The sequence below is a fragment of the Danio rerio genome, chromosome 5 (genome assembly GCF_049306965.1).
Source record: "Danio rerio strain Tuebingen ecotype United States chromosome 5, GRCz12tu, whole genome shotgun sequence".
In the NCBI taxonomy this organism is placed as follows: Eukaryota; Metazoa; Chordata; class Actinopteri; order Cypriniformes; family Danionidae; genus Danio; species Danio rerio.
This window is the reverse complement of record NC_133180.1, coordinates 65,131,640-65,149,690: the sequence shown is the minus strand read 5'-3', so window position 1 is coordinate 65,149,690 and position 18,051 is coordinate 65,131,640. Positions and strand designations below refer to the sequence as shown.

The window sequence follows — 18,051 nt, the reverse complement described above, 5'->3', positions numbered from 1 at the left end:
GGCCGGTATAAGATTCTGATGGTATGGTAACCTTGGATAAAAATATCACAGTTTTACGATATCACGGTATTGTGCTAACTGCTCTAAAATATATTCTTTTTAAATGTCTGAAAAACAAAAGCTTTTTTCCCCTTTGAACACAATATATTTTAAGTAACATTTTAAATATGTTGGAGCAGTAAACATGTCAGGCTAAATAATTCAAATGAATCTTTGACGTGTGCTGTCTTTGTTGGTTTCAAAAACACTGTTTTCCTTTACAATTTAAAACAGCATCTTTGGATATTTTTTCTGCTGAAGACACTGTTGTCCAAAAAATAAGCAAAAAATGTAAATAAAAAATCTTACACATACCTTAGGGACGGTATAGCAGAAAATTTTGGCGATTTAAGAACGTTGACTTTTCCAAACCGTGGTATACCTTAAAAACAGTTATTGTCCCATGCCTATTTGTCATGACAGCGTGAACAGCCCAAACCGCATGGAATCTGATCTTTTCAATTCCGATTTGTGCCGCTTTCATTTGTGGTATTAAATCAGACTTAGATCTGATGTTTAGCAATCCGAGCACAGTGTGAACGGTCATGCTGGAATTCAATTGACTTACACATAATTTTTGACATTTCGATTTGTTTACAGGTGCAAACTCGCTTTACCTGCACATCAGTGCCGAGCAAGAGGTGGGTTCACCACTGTCACTACACTGACAGTGGTGAAGTGTGACAGCTAAAACACTACCTGTGTGCAAATATTGTGAAAAGACGTTTACTTACACTACCAGAACAACGAATTGAATGCACATCAACCGTCAACACAGTGAAAAACTACTGTCTCAGACGTCTATACGCAAAAAAACTAATAATAAGCCAAACCACGCGCACCGGATGACTTGCAGCTCCAGTTGCTTCGATGAGTGCTACGGAGATCACACGGTGCAACAGTGTTTTCATAGCGAAAGTGTGAAGATGTTTTTCAGACTTAAAGAGAAAGTTGTTCTGTTACAGAAGCAGGTATCAGACTATTTTTACCCTCTCATTTTCAAATTAGTTCATGAATATTTTAGTAATTTGCCTATTATTATTATTGAATATTTTAAAATGTTCCAGATGATGTCATCCTATGCGTATCACACTGATACTTACACTAATTAATTATGCAAGTAATATTAATTATTTAATTGTTCATAATCACGTTCAACTCCTATCTCTGTCCTACTATTCATTCATTCATTTTCTTTTCAGCTTAGTTCCTTTATTAATCTGGGGTCGCCACAGCAGAATGAACCGCCAACTCATCCAGCATATGTTTTAAGCAGCGGATACCCTTCCAGCTGCAACCCATCACTGGGAAACATCCATACACACTCATTCACATACTGTACATGCACTACAGACAATTTAAGGCTGATTTATAATTCTGCGTCAAACGCATGCGTATGATACGGCACAGCCTACGCGTGGACACATAGCCCTCGCTGTGGCCATCAGCGACAATTAGCCTACCCAATTCACCCATACCACATGTTTTTGGACTTGTGGGGGAAATCGAAGCACCCAGAGAAAACCCACGGGAACACAGGGAGAACATGCCAAGTCCACACAGAAATGCCAACTGACCCAGCGGAGACTCGAACCAGCGACCTTCTTGCTGTGACAAGATCGTGGTACCCACTGTGCCACCATGCTGCCCCTATCCTACTACAGTATAAAATTAGTAATTTTATTACCAGTTTTTTTTATGCCAGTGGCCAGTCACCTGGAGAAGAGGGTCTATTGACCACTTCTGTACATACTGTTCTTTGGTTTAGGAAAGGCTTTCCTCTCCACACCAGCCACCTCAGTCCCCAGGGAAAGAGATTTCTCTTCAGCAGGGGACATTATAAATGTGCAAAGCTATGCTGATATTTCTTTCCAAAAACGTAAAATCCCAGCTCAGTCACAGTTTATATTTATATATTATGGGATCCAGTTTATATTTATGTTTCTATTGTTCTTTTTTTTTTTTTATAAGGAATTTGTTTTTAAAATAGCAATTTAGTTATGACAGAAAACCTATTATTTTGCAATGTGCAGCATTTAAGAAAAAAAATACAGGGTTTCATCACCTTAAATTTATTTAAAATAATTTTTATAAAAAAAAAAAAATGTGACTAAATCGTGCATCGTAAGATTAGTATCGTGAATTGTATCAAATTGTGAGTCAGGTGAATCCTTACATCACTACTAGTGGGCGGGGTTTTCCCCCTCTGATGACACAGGAGAATGTAAAATCCAAGTGTTTTTATATACTGTTTTAATGAAGTGTGATTAAAATTAAATGAATACATTTTACCATTGGAAGCTGGTTATTTATACACACAAGTGTGTTAAAACCCTTTTATAGAGGTGATTTTTTTCATAATAGGTCCCCTTTAACAGATTACAGGCAATTATATCAACAACTTTAAAGTTCTTAACCACTTTCTCCTTAAATCCCAATCAATGAAGGTTTATCTCAGAAAGCAAGTGCTCATATTTCCCGTTCCCAGGTGCTGATTGCTCACCGGCTGCTTGATTATAATTAGCCCGCCTAAAAGAGTCCAAAATCTACTAATCTTCCCACAGCCTCGCAAAACCATTGGAAAAAATCCAGGGGAAGCCAGAAAAGACGCATAGTCATGACTGAAGCTCAGCCAGGCCATGTGTAAATAGAAAGGGATGGTTGTTGTTTGTGGAGACTGTGTGCAATCTGCCACTGTGGACCGTTTGGCAATGTCACCAAATACAAGCCAACCCAGTTCTCTAATCACACAGGGAAGTGAGTCGCTAAAAAAACTCAGGAAGGAAACGAGCAGGAGCAGTACATCAGATTTTCCTTGCGTTGACATGATGGTGACCACACTGCTGAAATGTTAATGCGGATGACCTTACTAAACAGATTTCCTCTCAGACTATGTGGGAGAGCCATCCTTTCCTCAAATAGAAATATATATAAACACTTGTCGTCTGGACTGTTGTGGTCAAAATCATGAGCATGTGATTTTCCAACCTTAATCCAGACAAAAGAAAACAGAGCTGAGCTCCAAATGAATCTGTGTGTGTGCGTGTTAGTCGCAATGGAATGCTGCCAATTGCAAACAGGGGAACCAATTAACAGGCTTAATTCATTCACACTGCTAATTAAAGGTTTGAAATGTGCGTTTGTACAGTAGTTTGGCATAAGCTTTCGAAATGACAACAACAAAAAGCAATCAGTGTCAATTATATTGTGTATTTGAGATAATGTAAAACATCTGAATATGATTTACAAATTTAAAAACAATTATAATTTTAATGATTCCTTACACTTTTGTGGACACTTAAAGCGCTTTACATATTGGGGGAAAATCACCTCATCCACCACCAGTCTGCAGCATCCACCTGGATGACGCGATGGCAGCCATATTGCGCATAACTGCACACCACACAACAGAAGATTGGTGGAGAGGAGTGATGAAGGCAATTATGATATGGGGATGGTTAGGAGGCCATAATGGACAGAGACCAGTGAGCAAATTTGGCCAGGATGCCGAGGTTAACCCCTCTTTTCGAAGGACATCCTAGGATTTTTAACGACTACACAGAATCTTTGAGTCTGATCTGAGAGAGAGCGCTCACTGAGCCGTAAAGAGTCCCCTTCACTATATTGGGGTGTTAGGACCAACACAGACGCCAGGTTGAACGCCCTCTGCTGGCCTCACTAACATCACTTTCGGCAACAACCTAGCTTTCCCATGTGGTCTCCCATCCAGGTACTGGCCGGGTGCAGCCCTGCTTAATAGGAGAATTGTAGAGAGCTAGCAGCCGGTATATATCATGGTTCTACTCTACTGATGATTAATATTTCAGAAAATGGTTGAGAGAAATATATTTAATGATGTTCAGTTATATAAATTTAACTCCCAATACATGAAGTTTCTGTGCCGAAACAAAAGTGAAAACACTATAAAAGCAACAGTTAAATTCAGCAATTGTTTCTATTGTTTTCTCATCTTCTCATGAAAAATAAACGGCCCAAAGAGGGTGATTTCACTATGATGCCATTAAAGAAACATTTTTGGTTCTACTAGAACTTTTTCATTTTTTTCTAAGAGCCATCAATGTCAATAAAGAACCTTTAAATTTTATAGTGTAAATCAGGGGTTCTCAAACTCGGTCCTGGAGGTCCAATGTAGGCATGGGACGAAAATTGTTTTCAAGGAATACCGCGGTTTGCAAAGGTTAAGGTTTTAAAACAGCCAAAATTTTCTGCTATACTGTTCCCAAGATATGTGTAAGATTTTTTATTTACGTTTTTTTAGGACAGCAGTATCTCCAGCAGAAAATTGCAAAGAAATTAGTGTTTTTGAAAATAACGAAAACAGCAAAAGTCGATTATTTATTTGAATTATTAGCCTGACATGTTTACTGTTCTTAAATGTTTTAAAAGTTTCTCAAAATAAAATATGAGTTCAGAGGAAAAATCACCCATGCCTACGTTGTCCTGCAGATTTTAGCTCCAACTTGCTTTAACACACCTGCACAGATGTTTCCAGAAAGCCTAGTAAGAGCTTGATTAACTAGCATAGGTGTGTCTGATTGTGGTTAGAGCTAAAAGCAGCAGGACATCAGACCTCCAGGACCGAGACTGCGAACCCCCGGTGTAAATGCTCCTTCACAGCATACAGAATTTTTATTTTTAAAATTTCACTTGATTTGTATTTTTTAATGATTAAATAATATTAGATGTATCATTCTATCAATAGAGTTTCAAATGTCATGTAAAACAATCTGTAAAAAATAAAACAAAATAGAAACCACCACATAAGTGCGAGGGTTATCACCATATACTGTACCATTAAAACATTTTAAACCATCAACTTTTATCCATTAACAGGTCATTTGAATAGTTTGTAGTGTGTTTTTTTTACATATACTCAATTAAGATTCGAGCAATTCCATGCAAATGTCAAGATTGTCATGAAAAATAATAGGTACATTTTTACCAAAATAGCAAAACCCTCTCTACGTTTTTGTTTAAGTCTGTATTTTACAGGACTGTAAAAATACTTAAAAATGTCTGTCAGTGTCCTTAAACAATTATATTTGATTTAAGTCACACAAGTGGCAATTTCACATCCATCACATCCATAACAGAAAGACGTCAAAACTCCATAAGAAAGCCTTATAATTACAAAAATGTTAAATAAAATAAACCCATCATTTTTGTTCTATAGTGAGCAACTCTTATACATTTGATTAGCGTGGTTTCTTTGGGGTTGTGCAGTTTAATTCACAGAATTTCTACAAAGTATGTCGTAGACTGTAAACTTGCAGACTTTTATGGTCACATCCATAGCGCATGTTCTTTTTCCTCATGTAAAATATGAAAAATGTTTACAGACTGATATTTTTCTGGTCCTATAACTCTGTGGTTAGCAGTTTTGAAAAATATAAACAGATGTTTCAATTTATACTTGCTTTGTGTTTATGTTTTGAGTTTTTACTCCAAATTGTCACATCCATAACACTGGAATTGCTTATTTAATTATTCTAATATGCCAGCAAGGCAGAAAAAATACTAGCCTATAATAATAATAACAACAATAATACATTTTATTTATAATGCGCTTTTCTAAGACCCAAAGCGCTACAAGAAAAGAGAAATCAAACATGCAATAAAATACAAGTATGCATTGAAAAAAAAAAGTTCTAAAATATAAGAGTAAATATTATTAAAATAATAAATATTATTAAAATATAAAAGTCTTAGAACGATGAGTTTTTAGCATCTACAGAGTAAGGGATATATATATATATATATATATATATATATATATATATATATATATATATATATATATATATATATATATATATATATATATATATATATATATAAATAAATAATACAATTCCCATTTTAACAATTTAAAATTACAAAAGGGTTCCTATTGGTTCTTTGTTTATTTTGCCCACAACATGGATTATCATTTTATTATGTATGGCTTTATTTGAATGAGATGTTCTACATCTGGATTATAAATCCCATACTGCTGCGTTCAGTTTCTATACCGCCCAACCAATGCATTCCCACATATTTCTAAATAATTTAACTTCAAATAATCCCATAAAGTCATCAACACTTACATATCCTTGATTGGCAGGTTCTTTCCTTCCACAATCCTGATGAATAGAGTGCTTCGTTTAGCCATGCTGTCATTCAGTGACTGTCTCTCAAGCGCCGACACTTCTTGTTCCTTCAATAACACGCATGTTTATAAGCACTGCAGAATTGACAAACGGGCTATTGAATCAATAAAGCTTATGGTAGATCCTGTGTTAAGAAGCAGCACCGCCTGTCTGTCCAGCGGTCGTCCACGCGTTAAACACGGGCGGGTTGGTTTGAGCTCTGTGGGCTGTTTGTAGGAGGAGTGACTGACTGGATTCACACATACACACTGGAAGAGGGATGGTATTACGCGACGCGTCAAACTACAACAAACGCGCGTTTCATATCCAGCTAAAACGCAAGTTCGTGATTTCAGGTGGTTTTGTTGAATATTGTACTTTTGTGGCGTCGAGATGCGAGCGACGGGTAAATTTAAGTCTTTTAAATTGAAGTCAAGTGAGCTAAAGTCATTTTTTTAGTCCCTCGACAGTAAAATAGCTAGCTTACCTGTAAAAAAGCAAACTAGTCTTCGTTGACTAACTCTATGCTTACCAGAAAACGAATAGAATCGTTCGTTTAAACCTAAATAGATAGTTAACACACCAAAATAATAGTCTACTTACTCACCCTTTAATGGTACAAAATCTTTATTTTTTATATGTTGAACACACAAACACAAAGATATTTATAAGAGTTGCAGGAACTGGGGAACCATTGACTTTTATAGCAGGGAAAATAGCCTACTATTGACTGAGAGTGGGGACGAAAATACAAATTTTCATGAAAACCTATTTTTTAAAACAATGTTTTAGACGGAAATATATGTTTGCTGCGGTTACTAACTCATAAGTGTGGTCTATCAATATATCAGGTGCTATTTTGAACATATAGGCTACAACAACTTCAAAATAATTTCACTTTAAACAAATTGTACATTGTTCATGTCCATAGCCAGCCTTGCGAAAGCCATGGTTCTTTTATTTTCTTGCAAGTATTTGCTAATTTTTTAGTTATTTATGAGGTTAGAATACTGCATTTTAAGCATTTCAAAAAAGGTTTAGAATAAAGAATAATACAACAGTATATACAGAAAAACAATACTTATTTAAAAAATAAAAATTAATTACATCATATTTTATTAGGCAAAAAAAGAATCTGTTAAAGTTTTTGAATTTAAAAAAAAGTGTAGCCTATTATCATTTATTGGGTAAACAACAAACTGGTCAGCACATTCAACTTTCCTCGGTTGGAATTTGGTATGTCAATTTTGGTACCAAAATTGCCAAATTCGGTGTCTCAAATTCTGCACCGACATCTAACATAGGATTTTGCTTCGTCTCAAAACCTTTATCGATGGGTTATTTTCACAATTCATTTTGGAAGTCAAAATAGAACAAATGAACTACAGGCGTGTTGTTACTTTTGACCCAGTCAGTAGGGACAAAAGCAACCAGACAATGCAAAATGTTAACATTTTCTAAAATTAAAAAATATATATATATGCATTTGCAATATGCATAGAAATATGCATTTATTTTTCAAAACATAAATCAAAACTGAAAGATGTAATACGGAAGTGAAAAATAAGTTATGGCTATTAGCAGTGTCGCATAAATAACAGTGTTACTGTCACCACCACAGGAACTCTTGCTAATAAACTGAAAAACTCAGAGATTGCAAACTTAAGGTTATGTTCTTGCACTAAATAACCTGTAGATTGGTCATTACTGTGATGCATGAAAAGAGATATGGAACTTGTAATAAGAAAAAAAGAACGGCTACAATCATTTACTTTCTTCACTTAAAAATCGAAATTCGTACATAACCGCAGAACACGGTCCTTAAAACAGCTAATATTTGGCAGCTCCATCAAGGGTTGCATGCTAAATGTGCTGTTATAGCCTGGAAAGCAAATGTCAGAGCTTTGAGAAAATTGATTCTCTACTTTCGTTCCCACGTTAGTTTCGTCCCCGCTCTTCCCTAATAAAATGACCAGTTTCCAACATTATAATATTCATTCATTCATTTTCTTGTCGGCTTGTTGCCTTTTTTAATTCGGGGTCACCACAGCGGAATGAACCAGCACGTTTTTACGCAGCGGATGCCCTTCCAGCCGCAACACATCTCTGGGAAACATACACACACACACACTCATACACTACGGACAATTTAGCCTACCCAATTCACCTGTACCGCATGTCTTTGGACTGTGGGGGAAACCGGAGCACCCGGAGGAAACCCACATGAACGCAGGGAGAACATGCAAACTCCACACAGAACTGCCAACTGAGCCGTGGCTCGAACCAGCGACCTTCTTGCTGTCAGGCGACAGCACTACCTACAAAACTCAAACAGGTTTGGCACAAGTGTGAGTAAAGCCAAAATGATGACAGAATTTTCACTTTTTGCCAAACTTTCCCCTGAAGTAATCTAAATACCTTTCTGTGCTTATTTTAGATAATCACATTTTTTATTTGATTTAATGTTTGATAACAAAGTTATTTCCAGCATTATACACTTCACCGAATGCACATTCACAAGAATACAGCCATAAAGCAATATTTTTGTGTAGAAGTTAAACAGTAAAAATTTTAAAAACAGCCTTGAAAAAAAAAAAAAAGTTAGGTATAGCAGACTGACAACTGCCCTTATAAATGTGAAAACCTCTTCTTGACATTTACAGTATTTCTATCCAGTTAAAGTCAACTTTCATTACATTAAGCAACCGTCCTAATGTGCGTCACTGCGGCTTTACTGTGTTCACTTGATGATATTGGAGGGCAGATTTTAAAGAAAACATTCTAATTTACGTGGGTTTGAAAGCTTTTTTTTTGCTCTTTATATGGATTAAAATCCAAAAATATTTTTTAAGGGGACAAACTCCTTCAGAAACTGTATTTGAGGACAATCGTTCACTGTTTTAGTCCTTTAAGGGTGTGTTCACACTTGGCAGATTTGGTTTGTTTAGAGTGATTCACTTGAATGCTGGGACACATTTTTTGAGCAGAGCACACATTCAGACCGATGTCTCTGAAAAGGTTTTTAATTCCATCAAAAAATGTCTCATGAAAGCTGCTGTTTTTTGTTTTGTATCATTAGATTTGATCTTAAAAATGACCGTGTAAACACTTCATAAACAACAATAAATGTATTCTTTTTATTTTTTAATAGGGCACACACAAACCATGACAACCTAACTACAATTGAGAACACCCTAAATGACTGGTTGGTAGAGAACAGAGCACCACACTCTAACACAAATTCTGGGTTGCCAAGTCAATATTGGGTCAAATATGGATAAACCCAAGGTTGTTGTTTTTTTTCCTTTCAAAGTCTAGATGAACTTTGAAGTTGCTGAGACTTTTATCTCAGTCAGAGCCATAGAGATAGAGTTGCGAAAACTCCATTGACTTCGGTAGAATGTTTTCATTCATTCATCCATTTTCTTTCAGCTTAGTCCCTTAATTATCAGGGGTTACCACAGCGGAATGAACCACCAACTATTCCAGGATATATTTTTTTATGCAGCTGTTGCCCTTTCAGCCGCAACCCAGTACTGGGAAATACCCATACACTCTCACATTCACACACACACTCATACATTCAGGCCAATTTAGCTTACCCAATTCATATAGCTCATGTCTTTGGACTGTAGGGGAAACCAGAGCACCCAGAGGAAACCCACGCCAACACGGGGAGAACATGCAAACTCCACACTGAAATGCCAACTGGCCCAGCTGAGGCTTGGACCAGTGACCTTTTCTCTGCGAGACAAAAGTGCTAACCACTGAGCCACCGTGCCACCATAGAGGTAGAAAGTTTTTAAATAGCAATGGTGACTTATTAAACCTCTCAATAGTTCTAGGAAGTCCGCATTTACAGCAGATTTACAGCTGAAAACGGCTGGTTTTGCACATTTGAAACGTACAAAGTTATTGGAAATAAGACTCTGTACGTTTTAACGTTGTTTAACATCTGAATTCATAGATATTTACATTAGATGTCACCTACGCTCTAGGGTATATGTCGAAGCATGCTAATAGGACTTTTAATTTGCCAGTAACCTGGGTTAATCGTTTCCGGTGAATTGTATGCCAATGCAAAATCTCCACTGGCTGCACTGGCTGAGTGATATCCGATATAAAGTGGGTCTTAGATTGTACAAGAAGCACTGCATTAGATGACATTTCCCCCCGCTATGTCTTTATAATATGAGCATTTATTTTACCCCAGTGTATTCAATGGAGCTTATGCGCTAGCCTGCTGATTCTACGGGTGCGTGCGAGCAAACGGCTTTTTGTCTCGTTTTACGCTTGAGCAACTAAATAAATGTCAAAGTCTGTTTAACTGATTGTATTTGAATTACATTACAACATCAATGCTGTAAAAGGAATCGTATAAAATGGAAAAAAAAACAAAACTCACAATAACAGGTCACCGGAAGTTTATCAGTATGGGAAACACACTAGCTCGGCATATACCCCATTGGTGTCTATCAGAAGGAATGCGTCAATAGAGCAGCCATTTTAGTACAGGGTAGCGCTCCTTTGAAATGATTGCAGGACCCAAGGTGCAGTGGAGGACTGGCCATCCTGAGCCAGAGATATATACACATAAATACATATAGCTATGATCAGAAGTTTTCCCAGTGTTCAGTATGCAAATATTTTTTCAATTATGAAAATGATAATTATACATAACTTTTCTACATTGATGGATAGGTGAGCGCACGGACATTGTCAACAAAGGGCATGTTTTTTTTGTGTATGGAAATGTTTATTCTCCTTCCTTGTTAAATTCGATCTTATCTGTGTCCTGAAACACATCCCCTCTCCTGCTTTCACTTCTAGTTCTAATGGAGGAAGCGGTTCGCTTGTGAGTGAATCTCGGTTATGAACGACTTGTTAAATTTGGCAACAATAATACAAGTTTCTGGCATCGTAGCGTCTTGTTGTCTGATTTAATTTACATTGTTTGCTGATTTTATTCAACCATACTAGCATAAGCCTAGAATTTAGTGCGAGTTGGTGCTACTTTGCCTTATGGTCAGTTCAGTAGGTGACTATATTAACATTAATACTTGTTAAGCACAAAAGTTTGTAACATATAAAAACATAAACAAACGAAATCTTACCTATGAAATGTTCTGCCTTTGTGCTTTGTTTGCTTGTTACTCGGCTTTAGTCTTGACTAGTGCGGTTAAATAACTTTGTCCTAGGAGCATTGTACAAATGTGGCAGCACTATTGATGCATGCTCAGGGTCCATATGCGCTATCTAGTGTATATATCTCTGATTTGAATAGACTGTGAAGCATTTCCTGGAACTATTTTAGTACACCAATAACTTGACAATTGAACATTTTGGACTTCCGTTCTTCTCGCAGTTCTCTCTCACCATGGCTCTGATCTCAGTTTGTTGATATACTTCCAATTAAAAATGTATAGCCTGGCCTTTTTTTTCACGACATTCCCTCATGGCAAAATAATGTTAAAAGGGGCATGGTTATGAATATTGTGGCTAAAATTATCAAACTGACGTCAACAGAAAGGACTAGCCATGTTTCAATCCACAATTTTTTTTTTGTGCATTTTGAAAAATCAGTTGATAAAAATGGCAAGATGAGCCTACATTTTGATAAATAAAAAATGCTTATGCAAAACTGAGTAGGAAAAACGTTTTATTTGCTAAGAAAAGATATGCATAATCTACGATGGAAACACTTTTACTGAACAAATTTCAGTCGGCGCATTAAAAAGGTCATGTAATTTTTTTTAAGAGATCATGTGATGATAAAAATGTGTGTGAATGGGCAAACCAGCAGGCTAAACACATTGTAAAACATCTGGAATGTTGTTTTGGTCATTCTAAAATGCCTGAACTGTTTCAGTATTAGTGTTATTATATTATTAATGGCTTGTTAAGGGCATCTGTGCTCTGTGTCTCACGCCTTTATGCATTCATTGTGTGGCAGCATCATCTTCTGAGGCTCAAGTCATTTATTAAATAAGAAAAAGATTGACGCAGTTGTTTTTACGGTTGATATTTGGCACCAGTTAAACGTGAAGTGACGATTTTGTTCTCTTTGACTTGTTGGATGGAAATGCTGCTTTATTTGCACGCCTTTTACGCAAAATTCCAGGTTTGCGCATACATTTAATTTGCATTTTTGGATTGAAACATGAATTGTAGATAGCAAATGGTCAGTTTTTGATTGAAGATTAATAAAACAATGGGGCTATTTTTCAGTGGATTAACTTGCACTAATTAACTTTTCACCTGAAGAATAAAGGTAAACATTTTGATTTCACACAGATTTTAAATTTAAACCACATGTTTTACCTCAACAGTTTGGGTTGCCCTTATCAAACCCAAACTCAATGTTAGGTTACAACAACCAGCATTTTATTAGAGTGCATTAAAATACAGCTGTACTCACCCCCCAAACAATTTACTACATAATAATTCGAGTGAAAAGCAGAACAAATTATTACCCATCAAAGCTGCGACTCAAAATTGCAAGGATTTTTGTGAAGTGTATCATGACTGTACTTCTTTTATCAGACGACTTGTGATCTCCAAACATGTTATTATGAATAATAAGCTCATGATCTGACCAAATAACCCCATTCTGCCATCATAATAGACAGAAACTCCACTTTAACTGATATGACTCACAAAATAGCAGAAGCTCACTAGTCATAGGCGTTTTTGAAGGCTGACAGCCTCGCTGAATGCACGCAGTTGAATAAACAAGGTAAAAAACTGAAAGACACATTGATTATGGTCTTTGATAGAAATCAAAGCATAACGTCAGCGCTGGCAGACTCTGATAGATACACAAAGTGCTGTCAACAGGAGGAAAAAAGAAAGAAAGAAATCAGAGAAAGATCAAGAAGTGTGCCTTTATCACGGAAAAAGGAAAGCGATTCACTGAGTATGTTTACATGGACACCAATACTCCATTTTTTGTACGATTAAGACAATACTCTGATTAAAAGTCTACCATGTAAACAGCAATCCCATTAAAGTCATAATGGAACTAAACAGAAATGGAATTAAGACATGTGGAGTATGCCGATTATAGTTGCATTATTGTAGTGCAGTACAGACATGTAAACACCTTAATCAAACTATTACCATCATGTAGGAGTTTTGCAACAGGATAGTTTATACGAGCAGTTCTCAAACTGGGCTGTGTGCACCGCCAGTGGTGTGCAAGAGAATGTAATGGCGGAAAAATGTATCTTTTATTATTTTTATGCATTTACCTTGGGTAAAATTCACATCATATTTTTGAGAGAATAGAAATTCACTGAGAGAGAGAGAGAGAGAGAAAAATCACATTACAAATTGTAATTTACAACCATTGCATACTCATCTCGCGGTTTCACGTCTGCATGATATATTCATCAAAATGGACACCTGGTTAAAAACTGGCACTTTAAAGAAGTCAAGTGACAGTAGGGATGAACTATTTACATCAGTCTCTTCTATGTAGATGTGCAGTGGCCTTAAATATATGGACTCAGAGGTAGGAATGAGACATTAACCATTTTTAAGGTATATTGTGGTTTGGAAAAGTCAAGGTTTTAAAACCAACAAAATGTTCTGCAATACTGTCCCTAAGGCATGTATAAGATTTTTTATTTATATATATTTTTTAAAACAACAGTATCTCCAGCAGAAAAGACAACCAAAGATGTCTTGAAAATTGTAAAGAAATCAGTGTTTTTGAAACTAATGAAGACAGCAGAAGTCAGTGATTCATTTTAATTATTTAGCCTGACATGTTTACTGCTCCAAAATATTTTAAATATTTCACAAAATAGAATATATTGTGTTCAAGGGGGAAACATGTTCTGTAATACCAACACAATCTCACAGCAATTAGCAACTTTTTGATTTACTGACTAATTTATATGAATTTGTACAATCTAATTCGTACAACTTAGTATGATTTGCTCATCACCCAATGACGTTTGGGGTTGAGTTGGGTTCCGCGCCTCCTTTTTAAAATCGTACATTTTCGTACAACTGAACTCATACGAATTAGTCACTAAACTGACAAAACGTAAAATACTTCAGTTTCCTTGTGAGATCAGGCTGGTAATACCGTAAAACCGTGATATTTTTATCCAAGGTTATCATATCGTCAGAATCTTATACCGGCCCATGCCTACACACGGCACAGGTGGGAACACAGAAATCCAGCAGAGATACTGATGAAGAGAATTACAGGCCTATGCTAGAGAGTGAGAAAATGTCAAGTAAGAAGCGCAAATATAGCAACAGTTACATTGGTTTTGGGTTTACATGGATTAGAGATGCAGAAAATCCAAATCCGCAATGTGTAGTCTGTGGTGAGGTTTTAGCTAATAGCAGTCTTATGCCCTTATAAATGGTTCGGCTCTTACAAACAAGACACAGCCACTTTCAAGGAAAATTGGAACTGCAGAAGAAGAAAAAAAGGGGCACAAAGGAGCAGTAGCTTTCATCCGAAAGGTTGCACCATCGGTTTCTGGGGTACACTGCAGCATCCTCCAAGAAGCTCTAGCAATAAAAAACATGCCAGATGAACTTTTGTCTGCATTAATGACACTGTAAAACGACGTCCATGAAATTCACATATTTTAATAATTTTACTTTAATCACGTATACATAAAGTATGTGTATTTAGATATTGTAGTTAAAAATGTGAAGTTTAATCGGAGAAAGGGGTGCTTGACAGGTGTCAAATATAAGAAAGGGGTGCACATAGCAAAATGTTCGGAAACCACTGGTCTACACTGTACACTCACAGCTGTTCGACACTATTCTCTGCACCTACCGAGTCAGTGAAGGACCACAGACTCCTGCATCACGAAATGCAGAACTTTTTTTCCATACGGCATGCGGTATCAAATTCCATTAAAACTACACTCTTCCAGCAGTTCCTACTTGCATCCAATTTTTCGTTTGTGATGGGGCGCATGCATGAAATGTTCCTAAATAAAAGTGAAAGTGCCAAACTGCAGTAAAAGTCGACAAATTAAAAGTGAAACACCCGAAATGACATGAAACTCCAGAGGAAATGTGGATAGCGCAGTGACGTAAGGATGTTAATCGAATTATGTGCTATATTATGTAAAACGGGATTATGAAAGAAACATTCAAAAAGGAACTCATATAAACACCTTAATCATATTATTGTCTTATTCAGATTAAGACAAATTATTAAATTACTGATGTAAACATAGTCACTTGTTCTTGATCAAAAGTCAGGCTGTCATCCTGTGGTAACAAAACCGTCCAAAAATGTTAATGCTGTGCAAAGTCTACACATAAAACACTGTCTTTATTGATTTTAGCAACTTTTAATATGTACTAAAGCAGTGTTTCTCAACCACGTTCCTGGAGGACCACCAGCTCTGCACATTTTCCATGTCTTTTTTTAAACACACCTGATTCAGTTCATTACCTCATTAGCAGACACTGAAAGAACTGGGTGTTACAGACAAAGGAGACATCCAACACATGCAGTGCTGGTGGTTGTCCAGGGACGTGGTTGAGAAACACTGTACTACTGAAACCAAAACATACAAAATTACAATTACAAATAAATAAATAGATAAATTTACGCACACACATACAATATAACGGTATCAAAACAATGGTATATATAATAACAGGTGATATAAGATAGAAGTTATGCGAACGAAAGATTCGTATCAGCTTTCTTTTGAAATTCTACAGAGAATCCATATTTCGAAAAACTTTTCAGGTTTCCTCTTAACTATATACAAACATTTTTTTTCTACACAAATCAGTTTTTGTCTGGTTTCTTGTCCAAAAAAACTATTTCAAAGCAGGGTTTCTGCAGGTTTCACCAAGTTAAATTTAAGACTTTAAGACATTTTTAAAACTATTATGAATGAAATTTTAAAAACACCAAGGAATTTTTTAAATGATCCAGATGGAAAAGAGTTTTATTTGCCCTATTAAGATAAAAAGATGCCCTAAAAAAGATAATTTAATACATTTAATAATACAGTAATAAATTAATCATGAAAAAACATGTAAACATTTTAGATATTTCTTAGCAAAACATTTTAAATATTGTGTAAACAAGCAAGCTCTACTTTTATCCACACACTTTTTTCCAACATAAACTTTCTTCAAAAAAGAAATATGAACTAATGTTTTAAAAGTTTAATAACTGTAATAAACTAAATCTATATACATGGAGCACATTTAAACAAAGGTTATTGTAAGGTAAATAATAAAAAAATTATGATAAATGAGTAAAAAAATACCTTTTTTTAAAAAAATTAAACGTTTTATTGAGATAGATTATTGGTGATGGGATGGGTTTTAGCCAGATTGGGCAGCGATACATAAAGGAAAATTAAACTCGTTTAAGACCTACAACACAACATTTTAGTAGATTTAAGACTTTTTAAGGTCTAACATTTAGATTTTGAGATTTAAGACATTTTAAGACCCCGCAAAAACTCTGTCAAACCTGAAAACTATTATTTTACTTGCCCCATTATTTTGATTATCTTAAGGGGGAAAAAAAGAGTTTTCACTTATTTTAAAAAATAAATATGCTTCTTGGTTTGAGAATTTTTTAGGTACACTGTAAAATAATATTCATTAAATTTACTCTAAAAGGTACTAAAAGGTATGTGGTCGCAGACTATTTATGTGTTGACCATTACTCAATTTGTTTGTTTAAATTCAGCCCATATAAAGAGTTTGCAACCACTTACCTTTTCACCAATTTTGTAAATCCAATGACTACATTTTGTCAGTGTATTTGGTCTAGAAACAAGACAAAAAAACTCTGAAGAAAAGTATTTTTTGCAGTATAAAAAGTACAAACATGGGCGATCCAGAGGCGGTGTAAATCGCTACATGTGTGTGTGTGGGCATGTGTGACTCACTGATCCAGGAATACAGACGAGAGATCCTGCACCTTTAGAGCTCTGACCAGCGGAGGGGATACGCTGTGTGGGCTCCTTGTGACTCACCAGTCTATCAAAGAGTTACCCGAGCGTACCCTCTCTTTAGATATAAAGTGTGTGTGGCCATTTTGCAAAGGCTTTTCATCTCAGGAATATCCCATGTGTTTGAAAGCTATTTTGATATTCAGTGCTGTTTTTAATGTTTAATGAAAACTGAAAACAACAGTTCATTAAATAATATTGAAGAGAAAGTTCACACAAGAATGAAAACGTCATCATTTATTCTCCCTTTAAACCTTTATGAGTTTCTTTCTTCAGTTGAACAAATTTAAGTGGATTGAACATAAAACGATTACGTTGTCCCAAAGAAATCTCAAGAATTGCATTGTTTCAGCTCATTTTAAATAATAGTAACAAACAGCAAAGTCATCTTTCTGATTGTAGTATAGAAAAATACTGAAGTCAATGGGTGCCAGCTACCAACATTTTTCTACATATCAAGTTCAACAGAAGAAAAAAAACCCAAATAATTCAAATAGTAGGGCAGGTGAATGATGGCAGAATTCTTAAGTTTTAGGTGAGCTATCCCTTTAAGAGCTACATAACTTTCATTTTAACAATATAGGATCAAAACGTAAGATTCTTTAAATAACAAAAAATGATATTTTGAATAAATTTTAAGATATTTCTCTACATTAAAATGTCTGTTCACCCAGAAATGTAATGCTTTAAATGATTACAGTATATGTATGTATGTATGTATGTATATATATATATATATATATATATATATATATATATATATATATATATATATATATATATATATATATATATACATATATATATATATACACATATATATATATATATGTATATATATATATATATATGTATATATATATATATGTATATATATATATATGTATATGTAT

At 35.3% G+C, this 18,051-nt stretch overlaps 1 protein-coding gene and 2 long non-coding RNA genes across 5 annotated transcripts in view; 1 reads left to right on the top strand and 2 right to left on the bottom strand.

The window, feature by feature from the left end:
- The window catches only part of rasa4 (RAS p21 protein activator 4), a 104,354-nt gene extending 97,971 nt beyond the window's left edge, over positions 1-6,383 (bottom strand). For 2 of the 3 annotated variants that reach the window (XR_012406038.1, XM_005171995.5), the window contains exon 1: positions 6,147-6,383. Coding sequence is in view for 2 of the 3 variants with exons in the window: in XM_005171995.5 (XP_005172052.2) it covers positions 6,147-6,211 (65 nt within the window). In the remaining variant the exon portion in view is untranslated. 3 annotated transcript variants of the gene reach the window in all.
- The window catches only part of LOC141385635 (uncharacterized), a 118,820-nt gene that overhangs the window by 70,534 nt on the left and 30,235 nt on the right, over positions 1-18,051 (top strand). The window lies entirely within an intron of this gene.
- Positions 8,548-13,029, bottom strand: LOC141385636 (uncharacterized). The gene is made up of 3 exons (XR_012406410.1): positions 11,283-13,029; positions 10,049-10,983; positions 8,548-9,932 (listed from the first exon to the last, which is right to left on the bottom strand). It is a non-coding gene; the product is annotated as an uncharacterized lncRNA (long non-coding RNA).